The 23042-nt window shown below is 36.6% G+C and overlaps 1 protein-coding gene across 1 annotated transcript; it reads left to right on the plus strand.

Annotated features, from left to right (window-relative positions):
* The first annotated feature begins 753 nt into the window (after positions 1-753).
* LOC123547613 (uncharacterized) lies at positions 754-8973 on the plus strand. Its single transcript, XM_045334863.2, has 8 exons — positions 754-1654; positions 4308-4373; positions 4983-5396; positions 5978-6143; positions 6658-6819; positions 7237-7380; positions 7831-8092; positions 8456-8973. Exons 1-8 carry the CDS (start codon positions 1467-1469, stop codon positions 8725-8727), a joined length of 1674 nt encoding a protein of 557 aa, XP_045190798.2. The 5' UTR covers positions 754-1466; the 3' UTR covers positions 8728-8973.
* The last annotated feature ends 14069 nt before the right edge of the window (positions 8974-23042 follow it).

Below are 23042 nucleotides of genomic sequence, written 5' to 3' on the forward strand. Positions count from 1 at the left end.
AAACAAGCATAATATGTATAATAAAGTAAATTCATACAGAGATATTGATGAAAAATAAATGGTACTGTGAAGCGGATGTGTGTAAACCTTATGCTAATGCATGGAACACTGGTATGCCATGCTAATTGTAAAATTTTAAATTCCAAAAGTTAAACGTAATAGTTAAATGAGAATTGTTCATATGGCATATTATGGAAGGCTAGTCTGCTAAGTTAACTTTCAAATATTTAATGCCGTATTCCAGTTACTTAATGCTCAATTCCAAATGCCTAATGCTAAATGCTATCGAAGGCTCTATGACATATACCTAATGCTAAATGCCATATACATGTATCTTATGCTACATGTTAAATAGCTAAATGCTTATTGCCAATTGATAAATGCTTCTAATCATTTTTAATTTATTTATTATTAAAGCGGCATGCCTCCAGATCGTTCGATGACAAAAATAATTCTTTTTTTAGATATCTTGAAATAAATACTATATTTCCTAGAAAGGCTTTAAAACTTAATTACTGACAAACTTTATGTTACGGAAACACACGAGAATTTGCTGTTTTTACTCCTTTTTACGATGAAAATCAAAAAGCGTTTGTCACGCTTTTATTCGAGGTAAACTGTCTCAATTATAAATATCTTTATTTTGAAGTCATTATTCACTACTTCAGCTATAGCGTTATTGGTTACGACGACGGGAAAATGTCTTTATTGCCGCGACGGTCCGTGGTTCGATTCCCAACGCGGTCATCTTGATTTTGAATTTTTAAAATATTTTAGAAACAAAAAATCATGTTCTAATGTTCATAATATGACCAAACTTCAATTTGAAAGAAATATTACTTTTTAGCCAAATCTGGAGGCATGCTGCTTTAATGATCAGTATCTTACTTACTAATGTAAGTTTTACTTATTTAGAAACATGAAGTTTTTCCAGCCATAACATGTTCTGCCGGTCATAGGACCAACACTGATTACTCTAAAATGTTGAAAAAACGTTTTTAACAGAATCATGTAATAAAGGCCAATGACTTTTTAAGAGATACTGCATTCACCCACTGATATTCTGTCAGCTCTTTTAGTTTCTTTATTTGATCAAACACTTTACAGGCAGTTATTGTTTAATATTTTTCAATTAACATTTAGCATTTATATTTGACAATTACCATTTGTCAGTAAACATTTGGCAAGTATCATTTTGCATTCACTATTTGGCATTTAGCATTTGGCAATTAATATGGAGCATTGGCCTTCCATAGAATATTGCATTTGGTGTATATCATTTAGCATTTAGTATTTTACATTTAGCATTAAGTAATTAGCATTTAGCTCAAACTATTTGGCAATTAGCATATGGCATTCCAGCCTTCCATAGCAAACTGCTTTGGGGTACCACACCACTTTGACCTTAATAATTTACTTAATTCTTATTATTCTTTATTTCAGGTCAGGTGAAGTTGTCAGCGTACATGAACTATGGTCTCCTTACTGTTCACGTGATCCAGGCTCGTCACCTCAGCTCGCCATGGAAACAACAGCCGAACACGTTTGTCATGATCTCTCTGATCCCTGAAGACACCGACGTGACCCCCACACGCTGTAGGACTGCTATCGTCACCGACAGCACACGTCCGTCATACAACGAGAAGTTCTCTTTGTAAGTTGTATTGATATCTAAAATATTTTGCATACGGGAGGTGTTTTCACCATTAACCCTGAACCTGCTAAATTTCTATAATGAACTTGTCTATCTTTCAAATTGGACAGTACCATTAAGGGTGCTTACCAAAAATATACTGACCGAATGGATGTGCAGGCTGATCATGACCTGCACTGGTCGCAAAGGTAGAATTGGTGTCCAGCATGGTAAGGGTTAATTTAGCAAATACTTATGTTAGCATATTTCATCTAAAACGTCTGGTTATAGGTTCTTAGCAAAGCATAAATTTTGGATTCTGTGATAACTCTTGTATGTCGTCTGCCTCTGGGATTCATATAAGGAAGTTGTGTTTGAGCAAGAAGTGTGACTTCAGTTTCTGCAGTTACTATCCAACAGTTTCTTGACTAAAAAATGTACTATATTATATTTAATGAAATACGATTAGTGTTTGGCTAGGAAACGGGAACTGCACTGATCAGTTTTTTGTCAATTTCTTTTTAAATACTTTCTAAAGATGCTGATTTTTTACATCTAACAAAACACGAAGATTGCACTAAGAAATTTATAACCTTATATTAAGAAGATTTTTTTTTAAATCCCTGTTACAGAAATTATGAATTGTGCAGTACTTTTAATTATTTCTTTACTTAATCAATGCTTTAACCCTTAGCCTCCTGAATTTCTATAATGGACTGGTCCATCTTTCATTTTGGACAATACTATTAACTGTTAAAAGGGGTGTTTACCAAAAAGATACTGACTGAATGGTGAACAGTGCAGACCATGATCAGACTGCACGGATGTGCAGGCTGATCTTGGTCTGCACTGGTCGCAAAGGCAGAATGATCACTTGCCGCCAGCAGGCTAAGGTTTAATATTCAATTTAATTGTAAAGCATTTTCTGTTAAAGCTGACATTTCCTTTTGTATATTTAGGAAGGTGCTAAAATGCCACTGATATTTCTGTCACACAGAAGCTACTATGTGATGTATTGCCACTGATATTTACAGAGCTTGTGATATACTGTACAAGATACCTGTGTATTGTCACTGTCACACAGAAGCTACTATGTGATATATTGCTAAAATGCCACTGATTTTTTCTGACCTTGTGTATTGTCACACAGTAGCTACTTGATATACATGTGATATATTGATATCATGTAAAAGTAAAATTTTGCATCTTAAACAACTTGTATATTGACTTCTAGCATTCTGTCAAACTGAACATATGTCATCATTTCCTGAAGTTACGAAAAAATATACATTTCAAGTTCAGAATTTTGGATTTTATTCAAATCTGAAATGGGAGCTATATACAAAATTTAAAAAAACCCAACAAAACATGTTATTTTACTTACCTTCCTTTTCTGCATTACATTGTGTCAAATTATAAAAATAACTTTAGTTGTTAAACCCTTATCATGCTGGCCATGAATGATTCTGCCTTTGCGACCAGTGTAGATCATGATCAGCCTGCACATCTGTGCACCATTCAGTCAGTAGGTTCTGTTCAAATTGAAAGACGGACAAGTTCATTATAGAAGGATAACGGTTAATTTATTCAAATATAATTCATAATAATATGTAACTTAACAATCACAGAGCTGCATGTAGAGTACCGTTCATTTCCTTTCAACTACTGTTATACGAAGTACTTGATGAATGAAGTTAATATCATATTAAACTAAGAAATCAAATTATTTTTTTTTAATCACATGTTTTGTCCTAGAAAATGCTGCAAAGTTCAAATTTCTAAGTTCCAGATAATTAATATGTCATGTAATACTTAGATATTAAAAAGATTATAAGCAAGGAATTTGTAAGTCTGTAAGAAGTCGAGTAAAATATACCAATAAATCAAGTACAATTTCGCCATGTTTCAGGCATGATAAAAGTATAAATTCTATCCTTCTGTCCCTCACACTGGCTATTTTAACAAAATTTAGTATGCATAACACTGTACCTCTTTCAGATTTAAAATAGTTGTCAGGAGTTACTCTTACTCAGAGGAAGATTCTGTGATTTGTATATTTACTTTTTGATTAAAATAAAGACTGAGGTACAATTGTTTGAATTTTAGCAAGAATCATAAAGTATCACCTGAAGGCTTTCTTGAGTAACTCGAGGATTTCATTGTTATACGGTAATCTAAAATGACAGTTTTGGGGCAAGTCTCTACCATGATTATTTTTATTTTCAGTTATTGGAAAATTAATTTGATATTATTTTGAAAATATGAGCTCAATATCTTTTTTTTTTGTACAAAACATGCTCCAAATGTATCAGGCTTTTATGTATCACTTGAGGACCATAACTATCTTTGCATGTATTTGTCCGCCATAGATTGTTGTATTTCCAGGAATTCTTATTTTTGTACAATACATATTAAGATTCTTTTTAGCAAAATGTCCCTGAAAAATGTGTAATTATTCTAGATTTGTAGTTACACATTTTAACACCACTTCCGCAAGAAATACTATGCTATTCTGTATATAGTGATTAACTGAAGATAAGAAAAGATGACACAATGTCATAAATCATCTGTAATGCATGATGTCATAAATCATCTGTAATACACCTGTAATGCACAGTGTCATAAATCATCTGGTTGTAATGAAAATTACAGTGGTGATTTTCTTTTCTTACAGTGAGGTGGGTGATGATGATGTTCACAGACGCCTCTTGTTGACAGTCTACCACAGAGACTGTTCTGGGTAAGAAACAACTTTATTTATACTTACAGGCTTGAGAAGATACATCTTGCTTCAGTTGTCTGTCCGTCTCTGCTTAAATAAAGGAGCACCTTATTAATTTACACACTAAGCATATTTTTCACACTGGCCACAATAGCTATAAAAAAGGAAGTGTATTAACATGGCAAGCATAATATAATGATATCATAATTTAGAACATGTAATTTCTTACCCCTACTTAGTGTATGGTGTATTGTACACTACACTAATAGCTGTAGAACTTTTTCTGTTAAGATATTTTGAGACTGATAGCACAAGGGGAATATGTAACATAACTTACTAGAAAGAACTGTGTGAACACTGATGGGAAAGGTATCAAAATCGGACTATAAACAAAAAAGGACAAATTTCATGTAGCAGGGGAGTATGTACAAAACTTGGATATTAAAATGGGGAGAAATGTAGATGGTGGAGTTGCTGAGCTAATAGAGAACAGTATTCCAAGGCCCCAGGTTCAAGCCCAGGTCTGGCTGCATTTTTTTCTCACCCTGTGACACAGTGTATATGAACTTTAACATTCAGGGATTCAAGATGTTAAAAATGAGTAAAACAATTTTGTTTATGTTACAGGAACCATGAGTCACTTGGCTGTACGTCGTTTGGTATCCGTCACCTTCAGCAGGGGAACCGTGAGGTCAGTGGTTGGTACCACCTTCTCACAGACAGTGTTGGTCGCAAGAAGCATCTCCGTGTCACCGTCAAGGACAGGCCTTCAGTTCCAGTGATGCAGAGCCGAGAACCACGCCAGATACCAGCCGTCAACCGAGATGTACCAGATCTTGACCGTCTTGAGCTTACTATCTACCGGTCCCAGTATGGTGGTTTTGGTTTCACAGTTGTTGACTCCTGTCCAGTGAAGATTGGTCGAGTTGATGGGTCATCTAACGCTCAGGAAGCTGGTCTTCAGAAGGGTGATCTTGTTATCCGTGTCAATGGTCAGAATGTGTCCAGATCAACGTCGGTCAGTGTGGCGAGATGCATTAAGTAAGTGATAAGAGAATTTTTTTTTCAAAAATAATTGCAGAATTCAACAGTTATAAAGATTTTGCAAGTGTTTGAAAAAGCCAGGGTCCATAAATTTGAACCCATAATAAAAATTTGTTTAAACAGAAAATATATATATATATGTGTTTTACCAGTTGTTAAGGACATTGTTGCTAATGCTACTGTGATGATGATGATACATGTTGGCGTCCCAATTTGGTAAAGTTCTTTTTATGTTAGCTTGTATCTCAGTAACAGCTTGTGGGATTGGATTGAGACTTCACACACTTATTCACTGTGATAAACTGATTTACATTGCTCAGGTCCCATAACTCTATTTTGCTTTTAACAAATTTATGTCTATATTCATTCAATTGATAAGGCTGTCGAGCATTGATTTTCAGGTAATAATCTTCACTCAGTTTTTTTGATGATGATGAAGATAATGACACTGATGGCTGATGATGATGATACTGAACTTTTTGTTATCTTTCAATGTCACATGTTTTTCAACTAAAAGTTGATTTCTCACTTTGATATTTGGAAAATGCTGCAATTAAATGTCTTTTCTACTTTTATAGGAAATCAGGTGGTATGGTTCAACTTGAGGTTCAGCGCCCGGGTCACTACGCCACTCCCACACCTCTCCAAACCTCAGTGAAGACGAGAAGTGACGAGTCTGGTAACACCTCCGTACAGGAATTCACGATTTGTGATGACAGAACAGCACTTCTGAACTCTGCCATTGTAAGCTTTAAACCATTCCGTATGCTTCACAAACTTAGATCGAAATCTTGCTTCAGTCTTTCTACAACAAGACCTGTGAGAATTTAATTAAGTTGGAAAAAATGTGCTTAATAGTGTTTTTTCTAAAATGTGTAAAATGTATAAACTATCCCAAAATTGTTGGACTTAAATGTACTTGAAAGGTTTATCAAACATTGAAAGTTGTGAAAGTATGTAAAATACCAGCAGGTGTAAAGTGTAAGGTTTGTGATATTTGATTCTGAAAAATATGTTTGTAACAGACTTATGCAGACAGGCTTGAAAAGGATATGTTTGTATTTTGTTATACATGTTCCTTCAGAAATTGTTAAAGTTATGTGCAAAATTTATTTATAATAAATTATTTAAAAAAAATCTTGTTGCCTTTGGACTCACAAAAGGTCAGCAAAGTTCAAGGTCTGTCTGCATGTGTCTGTCTGCAAATCATTCAGTTTTTCTATTGACTTTAATAAGTAAAAACTATTTATAATTGCAGAGTGTAGACACACGCAGGCAGGCCGCTCTTCACCGTTTGTTGTGCCTTGAAGAGAACTTTGTTGACCTTATGAACACTGGAATCCAGAAGTTTTCTCGCCCACTTCGTCACTGCGTCCTCACCAGTACCCAGCATGCAACACTCTTCCAGAACATCGAAAAGGTAAGTTATAAATTATTTTACATCTTATTCTATACTGTAGAGATTATTAAAGCTGAAGCCAGGATTTGAACTTGGATTGACATGGTAACTGCACATAGCTAGCAATGAATGAAGCCTAAAAAGTGTCATCTCAATGTTTCAATAACATGGGTAATCATGAATAAAATTTCAATAGAAACAGGCTGTGCAAAAAAGAACATTGACCGCATCAGATAGATAATGACTTTTGATTACTTTATTCCTGAAAGTAATCCGCCCATGAATATTGACAGTTTAGTGCATTTACTGATGGCAGGTGTGTGAAATATGCTGATGTATAGTAAGAGTTATTAAGGACTGTTATAATTATGATCATGATATATTTGAAAATAACTGTGAATTCTGTTTTGCTAATTTTATATGTTTTGTTGTGTACAGATTGTGTGTATGAGCCAGTACCAGGTACGCCAGATTCTCGAGAACCTCCCATCCTACACTCCCTCTGACGACGACGATACAGACACCTCCTATGTTGGTGAGAGTGACCTTACGTCTGCTGTTGCCATGATCTACCTCTCTAAGGTAAGAGGAAAAATATTGAATTTTTCGGTGTAAGATGGAAATAAAAAGTCTAAAGTGACAGAAGATGTCAACCACCAGAAAATGTAGCTGTGTATGATAGTCACGCAGAGAACATAATTTGTTAATTTTGTTTTAAATGTAATAAACATAATAACTGTCAACAGGTTACATGCAGAGACATTGTCCTTGACGGTCCTATACACTCCTATTGCTGCCTAAGTTTTCGTTCCATTTACAATTTTCTTATCCAGCACCTTATTGCTTGCTTTCATGGTCAGATCTTGAATGTGGCTGCATTATACATTACCAACTGGGAAATCTGGCTAATCTGTCCAATGAGATGTTTGTTTTAATTTAATTGCTTCTGTTGATAACCCATGATGATTTTTAACATAAGATAAGATACATTTCAATTGGTGATGTTAAATGAAGTATTAAATGTCTTTTCAGCTGCCAGTGATCTGTGGTGCCTACATGACGTACACCCAGGGTCTGTCTCGTACCGCTTCCCTGCTTGGTTCCCTGGAGAAGAATGACCAGTTCTGTGGTTTCCTGCTCAACGTGTCGAGAGAAGGGAAGGAACTCAATCTGTGTGACTTCATCAACCGTCCACTGGCTCACATGCAGGATCTGTGTGGTCTACTCCAGATTGTCTGCGACACTACCATGCCTCACTCCGAGGAACGGGCCATGTTCTCCGATATTCTCTTAGGTGAGTTTAGTTAGTCTGAAAGTCAGTCATTGATGTGATGCAAAGAAATTCATGTCTGCATTTAATAAGCTAATGTTGTTGCTGTGTCAATTCTAAAGCCGTGACATACTTGATTCCGTGCCCAAGCTAATATAAAGAAGAAAAAAAAGGGGAACTAAATGTCAGCAAATCAAAGCAGAATCAGCCAGACTTTTATCCATATTAAATTTATCACAAATTATACATCTAGGATTCGGGATTTTGTAAGAATTAGTAGAAGTTTAAGTCAAGTTAACAGCAGTTTTCTAAAATCGAACTTGAACTATTTATGTGCTGTTTATTCATATTTTTTACAAGTTCCGAATTTGAATTTTATCATTGCAGGTCTTCACTCAGTTGTTGATCAGATTTCACGAACGGCCACTGTTACAAGTACTTTTCCAGTCAGAGCTTTAGAAGTCTGTCAGCCCTCCTTCCCCTCTCAGCGTCGTGTACCACTGATGGGATCCTTGGTCCTGCAACGTTCATCTTCTGAGAGGTCGTCATCCAGTGGGTTTGGAAGTGGATCTTCCCAGCAGTCTGACATTCCTTCATGTACGTCCGAGACAGAGAGCGTGTTCTGTGATCATACTATGTTACTTAGTACACTTGTGTGAAATAGTGTTGGAATATCAGTGCTTTGATGAAATGAACACACTTGTGTAAATATCAGTGCTGTAATGAAATGAACACACTTGTGTAAATAAGTGTTTGAATGTCAAATGTCACTGCTAGATGAATTGTACTAGAGATTTGGACTGTGTTATTACTAAAGTGTTTTGTTAATGTTTTTGTTATTATTGTTAGATTATATTAAATGTTAATTGTTAGAATTGACTGTACATATTAATTGCATAACAAGTGCTATAAATATTAATATATATGTAAAAAATCATCATTGTTATATTTCTGTCCTGCTTTCTAAGTCTAAAAATTCTTATTTTTATCTAAATTTGTTAACTTAAATGCAAAACCGGTCCAAAAATAAAACGTCCACACTATGTGCATGTTAAATTGAAAAAAAAAAAAAAAATGTCCTTTTTTGTGAAAATGTTAGCATTTGTGCATTGGTGACCTTACTGGCATATGCATTTTGATAATTTGAAAAAAAAATGTTAATTTTTGTTTTAAACATTATTAAAGATTTCTATTTAAAAAATCTAATAGTGATTTTCACTTTTGTTAAATTTCTTGTATCATAAGATTTTCAAAAATAAATTTCAGTACAAATTTTAACAAGTAACCTCAAGAAATGTATGATTCTTTTTCTGTTCTCTTCTTATTCTTTTTCAACATTTTTTATTTTAAATCTAATAATGACTTTCACTTTTGTTAAGTTTTCGGTATCATAATGGTTTCATTTTTTATCAAAGATTTTCAAAAAAAATCAGTGGAAACAAGTAACCTCAAGAAATGGATGACTCCTTTTCAGTTCTCTTCTCATTATTTTCATGTATTTCTGTATTATGTGTTTTGCCTACTGCTGTTGTATCTCCTTTCTTACTTTTTTTTATTCTTTCCTTCTGTAATACTTCTGTTGTGTTTTGTAAATACTGTATGTTTGTACTTCTTCAATGAATAAAATGTGAAAGAAAACACTGGTTTAGCTTTTTTGTGGGCCAGAAAGGTTTCCTATTTTCATTTTCAATATTGCACATTTTATCTGATTAATATGGACTAGATTTGTTTGTAATAAGTATGATCTCCAGAAAGGACACTGCAAGGTCTTTTTCAGTAAGAAAATTCCAAATGATATTCTCCACACAGGTCACAGCAGTGCCCACTTCATGTCAGAGGCACATATAGTAACAAGTTCAACAGTGCTGGTGCTATTCTAGTATGTTATACAGGACATAAATTATAGCCTAATCAAGCCAAAATTGTAGTCCCAAACCAACAGATTCTTGAAAATGGTTCTCAGTTGTTACGTCCTGAAGAGTTATTTTCCATTATATCCTTAGAATAATCATGCTATAGTCACATAGCAAGTCTATGCTTGACATTTTTGCAGCATTTCCATCATGCAATATGTGCATTGATGTCAGAATTCATCATGGAAACTTTGGTTCAACAACACCACTAAAATTCTGCAGTAGCATTTTGAGGTTATTTTAAAATGTGTGACTGAATATATTTTCCTTGCATCAAATATTGCCACACCCACACATATTTTTTATTCCCTCGCCACTCTTGGCGGGGGTTATAGGAATGATCTCTGTCTGTCCATCCGTAACATTTCAAGTCTGCTCTCCTAAACCTCTCGAAGGATTTTCCTGAAACAAGGGCCAAATGATCACCTCATCAAGATGATGTGCAGAAGCCATGAGTCAGCCATGTTGGCTCAAGGTCAAGGTCACAAGGTCAAAGGTTTGAGCCTTAAATTTTGTGTCAGCTCTATATCTCATAAACCCCTTGAATGATTTTCATGAAACTTAGGTCAAATGATCACCTCATCAAGACAATGTGCAGAGTTGGCAATGTCTAATTAAGGTCAAAGTCACAACTCAAGGTCAAAGGTTTGAGCCTTTCATTTTATGCCAGCTCTGTATCTCCTAAACCCGTTGACGGATAATCAGTAAACTTGGGACAAATGATCACCTCCTCAAGACGATGTGCAGAACCCATGGGTCAGCCATGTCAACTCAAGGTCACAACTCTGGGTCAAATGTACGTTTGCAGGGTTCAAACAGATCTTTATAGTTTTCTACTGTAGAGCCTTTTCCTTTTATTTCATTACCATTACTTTCTGCAACCATGTTGAAGTATATGCTTGATAACTTGGTAGCATTTTTATCATAACAGCTTGAAAATTTATTTTTGGAACTTAGAACATACTTCATTAGTGTCGTTTCAAACTCCCACAAGAATTACACACCCTAGCAGCTACTAAATGTAAATCTTGTGACATTTAAAGTCTAGTGCGGAAGTTTGAAATATTAAATTTCTGATGAAACAATGTTGGTGGCAGATGTCTCTTTGCTACACAGAGATTGGCATTGTGCAACTGAAAATACTGTCACAATTTTAAAAAAAACATTTAAGGAATCTGAACAGAGCCCAGGCTACCATGACACAAGATCAACATGTAATAAAATGAAAAAGAATGCATTTTAATGGGTTGGGGTGTGATAGTAGTGTTGGGTAGATATGTTTATTTGTTTGGCCGTTTTTCAACAGTATTTCAGTCATGTAACGGCGGGCAGTTAACCTAACCAGTGTTCCTGGATTCTGTACCAGTACAAACCTGTTCTCCGCAAGTAACTGCCAACTTCCCCACATGAATCAGAGGTGGAGGACTAATGATTTCAGACACGATGTCATTTATCAAATACTCACGGAGAACATACGCCCTGCCCGAGGATCGAACTCACGGTCCCGCTATCCGTAGACCAACGCTCTTACCTAGTTGGGTAGATATACAGACACAGTGGTATGAACAGCACTTCTATATTTTTCCTATATGCTTCACAGCAGGGAATAACAAAATATATTCAAGACAGACAAAAGAAACAGGAGCTTGGAATCTGATTTGTCTAAGAAAATATTTTAGTATACTATAAAAAGGGAGATAATTGGATCAAAATTATATCAATAGTTATGAACCTTAGGTCATAGATAAAAAAAAACCCTCAAACACAAGTATCAATTAACCTAAATGCCTTGTTTTTTCTGACAAACTAACTTCCTGATAATCAGAAAGAATGTCTAAGCTCAAAAAACCTTACTGGGTACTGACTAATCAGTTTCACCAAAGCATAAATAGCTAATTTTGACCACAGGGGTTTGGCTCATGCCTAGGTCCAGGCCCTACCCTATAAGAAAAACACACGTTTTTTCTTATAGGGTAGGGCCTGGACCTAGGCATGAGCCAAACCCCTGTGCATGCAAGCTGATCATGGTCTGCACTGTCCGCTATTCAGCCAGCGAACACCCCTTTGAATAATAAATGGTACAGCCCAAATTGAATGATGGACCAGTCCATCCAAAGAAATTTTGCAGGGTAAAGGAAGATTAAATTATCTTTATAACGATACAAGGATTTGTAACCTGAAATAAGACTAGCCATAAATGACAGCTCTGTGAACATTTTTCAATTTATAGAATAATATAGATAATGATTTAATGTATCACACCTTGTGGCCAGCTTCCGTTTAGGCTTAGTTATTTCCCTTCCTTCTTCTAACGCCATTTGCAACGCGGAAAGCGAGGGCAGATGTGCTTCTCTCTTTAATTTATTTTTTCTCCAGATGAACCATGGTAAACACCTTAGTTCATAACTTTATTGGTTCTAGTAACACTTTATTGGTTCTAGTAACTTTTATTCATCTTTTTTTTTGTTTAAAAGCATGTTTCAAACGCTGACATGTGTTACATGTTGCAAATTTATAGTCTGTGCATACAGTAGCAATTATTATATCCCCGACTCACCAGTTTCGACGCACATAACAAGCAACATGGCCGCGCTTTTTCATTCAGGAACATACGTGACTCTATTAGATGTTGCATGTGCACTAACCTTTTATGCATTGAATCATACCAATAACATCTTATTCTTAACAACTAACTGCCAGAAATCAAAAGGTAAACAACAACTAGTGTGGTCGGCCGTACTTTTTTCTTACACACCTATTTCGACGCATCTTACATGATACTTGTTACGAAGCTTTTGATTGGCTTAAATATTTGTGCTATCACTGTAAGTAATGTGCTACACCATAACAGTCAGGGATGCTGCAATAAAACTTGACACAAAAGCAGATGCAAGTAGATAATCAATATTAAGGCCAAATGATATAAATAAATCTGAAAACATTTAAACATTCATGAACATAAGTGGCTAAGAACATAAATAATCATTCTGCTTTTTTAATACACACTGTCTGATGTTTTTTCTTCCATTTTTCTGGACAGCAGTGTTTACAGAGGAATTTGGCACATTTTGTTTTATACAAAACTTTAGATGAACCCAGAGTTCGCAGCCTACTTGACAAGAGAGAAAAAAATGAAGTGTGTAGTAATGATTGCATTGATATATAATGCGTACACCTTCCAAAACAGTGCATAAAAAGTGCGACTACATATGTCACCTGGCAGTGATGTGACCTTGATAGCACCAAAGTTAGCTGCAGACGTACAACAAAATTTCCAGTAACTTTTTTAATCTAAGCTTCCACAGGGACGTTTTTAGAATGGATAAAAATTTGCATTAATAGAATCATTAAAAATCATGTATAGGGTAAATGTAAGTTGATAAATATCTTCAAATCCCGAACTTTCCATCTTTTTTATCGGTAAAATTAACCATGATGTTTTCTGTCATTACATCGAGTAACTACGTCATCGGAAACCCCAAGTTATCGAGAACGAGGTCAAAACAAAAATGACCTCGAAATAGGTGTGTGTAAAATTACGTGGTGCGACATCCTATTAAGGTTACGAAGTAGGCCTTGAGAAACAAAAATCAAACAACGCCAAATCATAGAAAGAAAGATTTGTTTGACATGAAAATTGAACTGCCTATAGGGGCCCCACTTCCGGACAGTCAACGCCTTTAAAAATTCACCATTTTCAAAGAACTGTTACACATGTTCGTTTCGATGCATTTGCAATAGCGTGCGTGTGGTGAAATTTCACATAACAAGGTGGAACACAGTTTTCAGCAATTGTTTATCTTTATTTCTTTACAAATGGCATTCATTTTCAAAGGGAAACAACTTTTTCGCGACGATTACTTAAAATAATCTGAAAAACTTGTTTCCCTTTGAAAATGAATGCCATTTGTACTTAAAATAATCGGAAAAAGTTGTCTCCCTTTCAAAATGAATGCGATTTGTACTTAAATTATTCTGAAAAAAGTTGTCTCCCATTCAAAAGAATACCATTTGTAAAGAAATAAAGATAAACAATTGCTAAAAACTGTGTTCAACCTTGTTATGCGAAATTTCACCACTCGCACACTATTGCAAATGCATCAAAGCGAACATGTGTAACTGTTCTTTAAAACTGGTGAGTTTTTAAAGGCGTTTAACTGTACGGAAGTGGAGCCCCTTTAGGCAGTCCTTTTCTGGAATTCAATGTTTATATCAGTATACTGACACTTGTTTCATAAAGTTATATACATGTTTTACATACTGTTCAATTTTCATGTCAAACAACTCTTTCTTTCTATGATTTGGTGGTGTTTGAGTTTTGTTTCTCAAGGCCTAATTCTCCACCTTAAAATTTCACCTCCAGCGTCAGTAAATTATGAGTAACATATCGGGTCGGAATTTCACATGTACACTTGAATTGTAAGACCTTCTCTCGATTTAAACATGGTGTGTTGTTCGGAAGAGAACAATGACTCGGATAAGCATTAGAATTTGGGCGAGTTTTCTGGCATATGACGGAAATTCTGGTTTTATGGAGTCCTCAGGGTTCGTTTTTTCAGCTGTGTAAATCCGTTCAGATTTTTGAGGGGGGGAGTGAGGTTGGGTAGACAGACCTCCATACTAATAATACCGCTTTGGGATTCCATAGTCTAATTTTAGCATTGTTGGAGATAGCCGATAATACACGTTTTACTTTTGCATCAGACTGTGATGGATCAGCTTTTTACGCGGTTGACCAGAATCTGTCTAAGTTGGGATGACCCAGATCGGCTTTTGGTGAAATTAACTAAATAAGGTAATTAAACCTTGATATTTCCCTGGAATCCCCATTTGGTTGGTGAAAGATAGAATGAGAATTTTGATTGGTCCGCTAAATATTACTGTCCAATGAAATAGCGTGTTTCAAACTAAATTTGGCTTGCTCCCCAAGATGGATGCTCTGACAAAAAATTGAAGATAAAGATGTTGCTGAAAATGAAGTTTTTACCGGTAGGGTACAACACAAAAGATCTAGAAGAGACCGAGAAAAACGAATGGAGATGGGAATGGCTAAATGAATGCAATGAAAAAGGTGACAAATGGGGAAACTGGCTAAAGAAAACCAATATTTTGTGAATTTTGCGGATCAAGTGAGTGGAAAGAGACGTTTAAAAAAACAACATGCAAATGATTCGAATCACCTGAAAAACAATTATAAATTTATTATTTTACCAGTTGTTTTCTTTTGACACGAAGTGTTATTTTTGGAAAAAAGAAAACAAGAGATAAATTATTAAAATGTTAATTGTATACTTTTCATTAGACTGGCTCCCGTCCCTATGTTTGTTCTTATTTACATGTATGGTTCAGCCATCAGATAAAATTGTGCTATTTTAGAGGCTTAAAATTTTCTAATAAAATGTTTCCTGTATTTATATAGAAAATAACCATGCAGCCAGGGAGCCAGGCTAACTTTTCATCTGCACTGCTTTTGTCTACCGAAAACTCATCATTGATAGTCAGTTATGGACCACAACAGATGGATATTTCTGTTATCTTAAAATGTAGTTGTTGTGTCTGGGAAATGCATTTTTCAGGCCTGGTAATTCACATGTTTGTGGGAGCTTGGACCCCTAGGCAGGGCTTTGCCCTGGCCCCCAGCAGCAGGGCCCTCACTCAACTTTGGGGGAAGGGGTCTGCAGCCCTCAGGCGGGGGAATTTCGCTTTGATCTTGCCAACGGAGGAATTATCAGACAACCTATATCTTAAGAAATTTTCATTAATATTTATATTAAGCTTATAGTAAAAACAGTTTTAAAGCAATATTTGGTGATATACATACAGATAATTATCTATAAATTGGCTATTTCTTGTCCGATTTTGATCAGTTTTTTTTCAGCATGGCCAGGACATTCAGGGGGGAATTTTTAACCTTGTAAGGGGGAAAAAGTAATACTATTTCAGTGGGGGAAGCAGCCGAAATTCGGCGGTAAAAACAGTCGATTGAGGGCCCTGAGCAGATATTTTAATTTTTTCTTAAATTTTTAATCATTCTTAAATGAAAATCAATAAAATTAGACGTAAACACTCGCTACATTTTAACAGTTTAAGAATGAGCAAAATTTCAAAAAAGTAGATAGAGTAACTTCGGGTAAATTCGACAGTTGTATAAAAAGTATAATGCTGAGCTGATGTCGCTAATTACGTCATTGAGTTGCACATTTAAAAGCACCAGTCCTGTACAATTAATCAGCGTGCACATGTATATACCTGGAACCAATCATTAAGTTTTGACATGCAATAAGAATTCATGATGACTTTGAAGAAAAGCATTCAAGGCATTTTGTGTTTTTGTTTGACTTTTTACAGCTTGAATTATAACATTTGAAAAATTAGAGCCTTCTCGTCAGTATAAAACCATGTGTTATGACTGTTTGGATATTTGCTGTTTTAACATAGTTGTAAATAAAATAATACCGTTCATCTTGAATATTTTTATTATGCCCCCCTTCGTAGAAGGAGTGGTATATTGTTTTGCAGATGTCTGTCGGTCGGTAAGAAGACCAATTCATTTCTGGATGATAAATCAAGGACGCTTGGGCCTAGGATCATGAAAGTTGATAGGGAGGTTGGTCATCACTAGCAGATGACCCCTATTGATTTTGAGATCTGTATGTCAAAGGTCAAGGTCACAGTGACCCTGAACAGTTAAACGGTTTCTTATGATAAATCAAGAACACTTGGGCTTAGGATCATGAAAGTTGATAGGGAGGTTGGTCACCACCAGCAGATGACCCCTATTTATTTTGAGGTCAGTATGTCAAAGGTCAAGGTCACAGTGACCCTGAACAGTTAAACGGTTTCCGGATGATAACTCAAGAACGCTTTTGCCTAGGATCATGAAAGTTGATAGGGAGGTTGGTCATGACCAGCAGATGACCCCTATTGATCTGGAGGTCAGTATGTCAAAGATCAAGGTCACAGTGACCCAGAACTATTAAATGGTTTTCAGATGATAACTCAAGATTGCTTGGGCCTAGGATCGTGAAAGTTGATAGGGAGGTTGGTCATCACCACCAGATGACCCCTATTGAATTTGAGATCAGTAGGTCAAAGGTCAAGGTCACAGTGACCAGGAACAGTAAAACGGTTTCCGGGCGATAACTCAAGAATGCTTGGGTGTAGGATCATGAAAATTGATAGGAAGATTGGTCATGCCCAGCAGATGACCCCTATTGATTTTGAGGTCATTAGGTCAAAATTCAAGGTCGCATTGGCCAGGAACAGTTAAACGGTTTCTGGACAATAACTTGAGAATGCTTGGGCCAAGGGTCATGAAAAGTGGTAGAGAGGTTCATCATGACAGCAGATGACCCTATCGATTTTGTGAGTCAGAGGTCAAAGTCAAGGTAAATTGACCGGAACATTAAACGTTTCCAGACAATTACTTGAGGCGCTTGGGCTTAGGATCATGAAACTTAATAAGGAGGTTGGTCATGTCCAGTAGATAACCCTATAGATTTAAGGTCAGTAGAAAGGTCAATGTCACATAGACCGGAAAGTTTAACCCTTTCTGACGATCCCTTGAGAACACTTGGGCTAGTTCACAAACTTAATAGGGAGGTTGATCTGACCAGCAGATGTTTTGGGGTAATGGGTCGAAGGTCATGGCACATTGAACCAGAACAGTAAATTTCTGTTTTGTTTACAGTGAGCATATAATTTCTGTTGATGCTTTGAAACTTTTATCACTTGTTTATCATAACAGTCTCTATCTGTAGGCATATGGCTTTGAAACTTTAAACGGCCTTCATGAGTGCTTCAGCTCTGCCTTGTAATTGCTGCGTGTTTTCCGTGGTGCATGTAGTGTTTTTTCTTGCCAGATGGTATTGAATGAAAACTCCTGCTCCAATCTTTGATGGCGCATGTGGTTGATCCATCTGTTAGACATGAGTCCCGGGTTTTCCCGAGGATAGTCTTCGTTGATCATAGCAGGTGTGAGGCTCTTCCGAATACCTTCATCCTCTTGCTTCCCACGGTCGAGACGAGGAACAGCCAAGTCTCAAAGTCACGGAGGACAGATCATTCGCTAGTTGGTTTATAATGTCTTCACTACTTAGGGGAGTCGTTGGTATGTTCAGCTCAGTTTTGAACTCTCGATTGAGTTTCTTTGCCTTGTGAACGAAGCTGTTACGTTTGAGCCGATTTTTGGTGTAGCCATCCAACTTGGCTTTCATGGGATGGTCTTGAAAAGACTTGAACTTCTCTGCTTGAAGCAGGAACTTTGCATGTCTCCTGTCTCCTGTAATGGCTGTGTGCCTGTTAGTTCTTTTCTTTTATTTTGACCCTTTACTTTTATCAGTGCTTCGAATAGTCGAGCGCGCTGTCAACAGACATCTCTTGTTCTTATGGGCAATAACTCCACTCGCGTGAAACACTCAAAAGACCAAAATAATGGAGGAAATTTCTGATGAAATTTTCATCACTGCCAATGCTTTACATGCTACAGGTTTAAATGCTGATTACTTACATGTATCCAGTCTTCGTCGTAACTGGGTTGCCCGAAACCCAGGACATGTAAATCCCATTTTGGGCAAGCCAAAGTTTCCAGGCAGTTGCCCGAATGGACAAGTGCATTTTTCCGAAATTATATCCCTACACAATAATTACAAAAAGAATTTCACAAATCCGAAACGAACGTCCTAAATACTGGCTTTCGTATATTTAGGCATGAATAAGTGACATCACAGCACTTGCGTTCTCTGCATTTTTAGCTCACCTGTCACAAAGTGACAAGGTGAGCTTTTGTGATCGCGCGGTGTCCGTCGTCCGTCCGTGCGTCCGTAAACTTTTGCTTGTGACCACTCTAGAGGTCACATTTTTCATGGGATCTTTATGAAAGTTGGTCAGAATGTTCATCTTGATGATATCTAGGTCAAGTTCGAAACTGGGTCACGTGCCATCAAAAACTAGGTCAGTAGGTCTAAAAATAGAAAAACCTTGTGACCTCTCTAGAGGCCATATATTTCACAAGATCTTCATGAAAATTGGTCAGAATGTTCACCTTGATGATATCTAGGTCAAGTTCGAAACTGGGTCACATGGGGTCAAAAACTAGGTCAGTAGGTCTAAAAATAGAAAAACCTTGTGACCTCTCTAGAGGCCATATTTTTCATGAGATCTTCATGAATATTGGTCAGAATGTTTATCTTGATGATATCTAGGTCAAGTTCGAAACTGGGTCACGTAGGGTCAAAAACTAGGTCATTAGGTCTAAAAATAGAAAAACCTTGTGACCTCTCTAGAGGCCATATTTCTCAATGCATCTTCATGAAAATTGGTCAGAATGTTCATCTTGATGATATCTAGGTCAAGTTCGAAACTGGGTCACGTGGGGTTAAAAACTAGGTCAGTAGATCTAAAAATAGAAAAACCTTGTGACCTCTCTAGAGGCCATATTTTTCATGAGATCTTCATGAATATTGGTCAGAATGTTCACCTTGATGATATCTAGGTCAAGTTCGAAACTGGGTTATGTGGGGTCAAAAACTAGGTCAGTAGATCTAAAAATAGAAAAACCTTGTGACCTCTCTAGTGGCCATATTTCTCAATGGATCTTCATGAAAATTGGTCAGAATGTTCACCTTGATGATATCTAGGTCAAGTTCGAAACTGGGTCCTGTGCTGTCAAAAACTAGGTCAGTAGGTCTAAAAATAGAAAAACCTTGTGACCTCTCTAGAGGCGATATTTTTCAATGGATCTTCATGAAAATTGGTCAGAATATTTACCTTGAAGATATCTAGGTCAAGTTCGAAACTGGGTCACGTGGGGTTAAAAACTAGGTCAGTAGATCTAAAAATAGAAAAACCTTGTAACCTCTCTAGAGGCCATATTTTTCATGAGATCTTCATGAATATTGGTCAGAATGTTCATCTTGATGATATCTAAATCAGATTCGAAACTTGGTCACATGGGGTCAAAAACTAGGTCAGTAGGTCTAAAAATAGAAAAAAACCTTATGACCTCTCTAGAGGCCATATTTCTCAATGGATCTTCATGAAAATTGGTGAGAATGTTCAGCTTGATGATATCTAGGTCAGGTTCATAACTGGGTCATGTGCGGTCAAAAACTAGGTCAGTAGGTCGAAAATAGAAAAACCTTGTGACCTCTCTAGAGGCCATATTTTTCACGAGATCTTCATGAAAATTGGTGAGAATGTTCACCTTGATGATATCTAGGTCAAGTTTAAAAGTGGGTCACGTGCCTTCAAAAACTAGGTCATTAGGTCAAATAATAGAAAAACCTTGTGACCTCTCTAGAGGCCATATTTTTCAATGGATCTTCATGAAAATTGGTCAGAATTTTTTATCTTGATGATATCTAGGTCACATGTGCTCAAAAACTAGGTCACTATGTCAAATAATAGAAATAACGATGTCATACTCAGTTGAACACTGGGTCATGTGGAGATAGGTGAGCAATTCAGGACCATTATGGTCCTCTTGTTATTATGCCCCCAAAGGGAGGCATATAGTTTTTGAACCGTCTGTCTGTCTGTCGGTCTGTCCGCAATTTTCGTGTCCGGTCCATATCTTTGTCATCGATGGATGGATTTTCAAATAACTTGGCATGAATGTGTACCACAGTAAGACGACGTGCCGCGCGCAAGACCCAGGTCCGTAGCTCAAAGGTCAAGGTCACACTTACACATTAAAGGATAGTGCATTGATAGGCGTGTCCGGTCCATATCTTTGTCATTGATTGATGGATTTTCAAATAACTTGGCATGAATGTGTACCACAGTAAGACGAAGTGTCGCGCGCAAGACCCAGATCCATAGCTCAAAGGTCAAGGTCACATTTAGACATTAAAGGATAGTGCTTTAATGGGCGTGTCCGGTCCATGTCTTTGTCATTGATCGATAGATTTTCAAATAACTTGGCATGAATGTGAACCACAGTAAGACGACGTGTCACACGCAAGACCCAGGTCCGTAGCTCAAAGGTCAAGGTCACACAGACGTTAAAGGATAGTGAATTGATGGGCGTGTCAGGCCCATGTCTTTGTCATCGATGGATGGAATTTCAAATAACTTGGCATGAATGTGTACCACAGTAAGCCGACGTGTCTTGCGCAAGACCCAGGTTCGTAGCTCAAAGGTCAAGTTAACACTTAGACGTTAAAGGATAGTGCATTGATGGGCGTGTCCGGTCAATATCTTTGTCATCGATGGATGGATTTTCAAATAACTTGGCATGAATGTGTACCACAGTAAGACGACGTGTCTCATGCAAGACCCAGGTCGGTAGCTCAAAGGTCAAGGTCACACTTAGACGTTAAAGGTCATTTTTCATGATAGTGCATTGATGCGCATGTCCGGTCCATATCTTTGTCATTCATGCATGGATTTTAAAATAACTATGCATGAATGTGTGACACAGTAAGACGACGTGTCGTGCGCAAGACCCAGCTCCGTAGGTCAAAGGTCCATAACTCTAACATCGGCCATAACTATTCATTCAAAGTGCCATCGGGGGCATGTGTCATCCTATGGAGACAGCTCTTGTTAGATTACTGGTAGACACTGACTAAATTCTACTGCTTGCAAGTGTTTTCTTGTATTCAGCGTCTTTGCAAAATAGTGAATCTTAAATACTTTAAGGGTGCTCAACCAAACATAAAGTGAATTGCACTTTCATTGAATTCATATAAGTTATGAAAACTGATTGTAAAATGTGGTTTTAAATACGAAGGAGTAAACCAGAATAGCCAAAAGTAGGTTTTGCAAAACTGACAAGGCAATACACAGTAAAATCCTTCTTTGTTTATATAAAAGAAAGTCTGAAAAGTTAGAGATCCCAGTTACCAATGAGCAGGTATTAAAGGGCAGACTGACATATGACCGTAACAGATTATATCTTGTTTTGTAGAATTAGATCACATGAAAATATTGATTTATACTTTTCTTATATTCATACTTTGTAAATTGCCACTCTTTCCCAAAAACTCTAAGAAACTTAGGATGTGTCAACAAGACAGGTTCCTTGATTGAGTGATTACACCAAACAGGAAGTGACTACCAGGGCCTCCGCTGTCAGTCGCCATTTTCGATAATTCTAAGCATTTGGCGCTAAATTTTGCAAATTGGCGAAAATGAGTGGCGCACATTATTTTTTGGGGTCGTTCATGTTTTTTTCCGTAATGATATAAGCGATCAAGAATTGGTTCTCGATACACGTGTTTACCTAGGCGCTGGTTGTAAATAAAATCGATAAACAGTCTAGTCCGTGTATTAGTCGATTCGGCTATTGATGTTTTCGGCTATGTTGGGTGACACTTTGAGAAGATAATCGCGTAAATATGTGTGAATTAATAATCAATCAGTTTTAAAAACATCTGCCAACTTGTATATTTGAAGTATGCTGAGGATTCATCAACATTAATGACAATTAAGTTTGTTACTTTTTGCTGATATTTTAGATAATTTTCTAATTCGTTAGTTAAATCAAGATTAATTGAATAAGTTAAAAATTGTCAAGATTTTATCAATGGGTGTGAAAACAAAACCACAAATTGTCAATGGACTCAGTTGGTATCCTGGTTAATTTCTTTAAAATGTTCATAAACTTTGGAAAATAATGTAAATAAAAGACAGTATGGATTATAGAAATCTCATGACAGTTTAAGTTATATTCTACTTTAAATTTTAAATTTAGAAACTGAACTTTTCATTTTGTATTTACTTTTAGATCTACAATTATTCAATACACATTGTTATAATTCCTATTAAATGTAATTATTAACAATTATTAATTTCCCTATGCACACTATGACAGCCAACTGAGAGAAATAAGTGGCTCAGAACTTTGGCTCAAAAGTGGCTCTAAATTGGCTCCAACTTTTTTCATTTGGCAAAAAGGGTGGCAACAAGTATGAAAAACCCAGAGGAGGCCCTGACGACTCAGTTTTACATGTGAAGTAGTCCAAAATGCGCTTTTCCGTCATTCTGTCATTCCATCCGTCCTTCCGTCCATCTGTCCGTCCGCAATTTCATGTCCGGGCCATAACTCTGTCATCCAT

This window comes from Mercenaria mercenaria, chromosome 9 (genome assembly GCF_021730395.1).
Source record: "Mercenaria mercenaria strain notata chromosome 9, MADL_Memer_1, whole genome shotgun sequence".
Taxonomy (NCBI): Eukaryota; Metazoa; Mollusca; class Bivalvia; order Venerida; family Veneridae; genus Mercenaria; species Mercenaria mercenaria.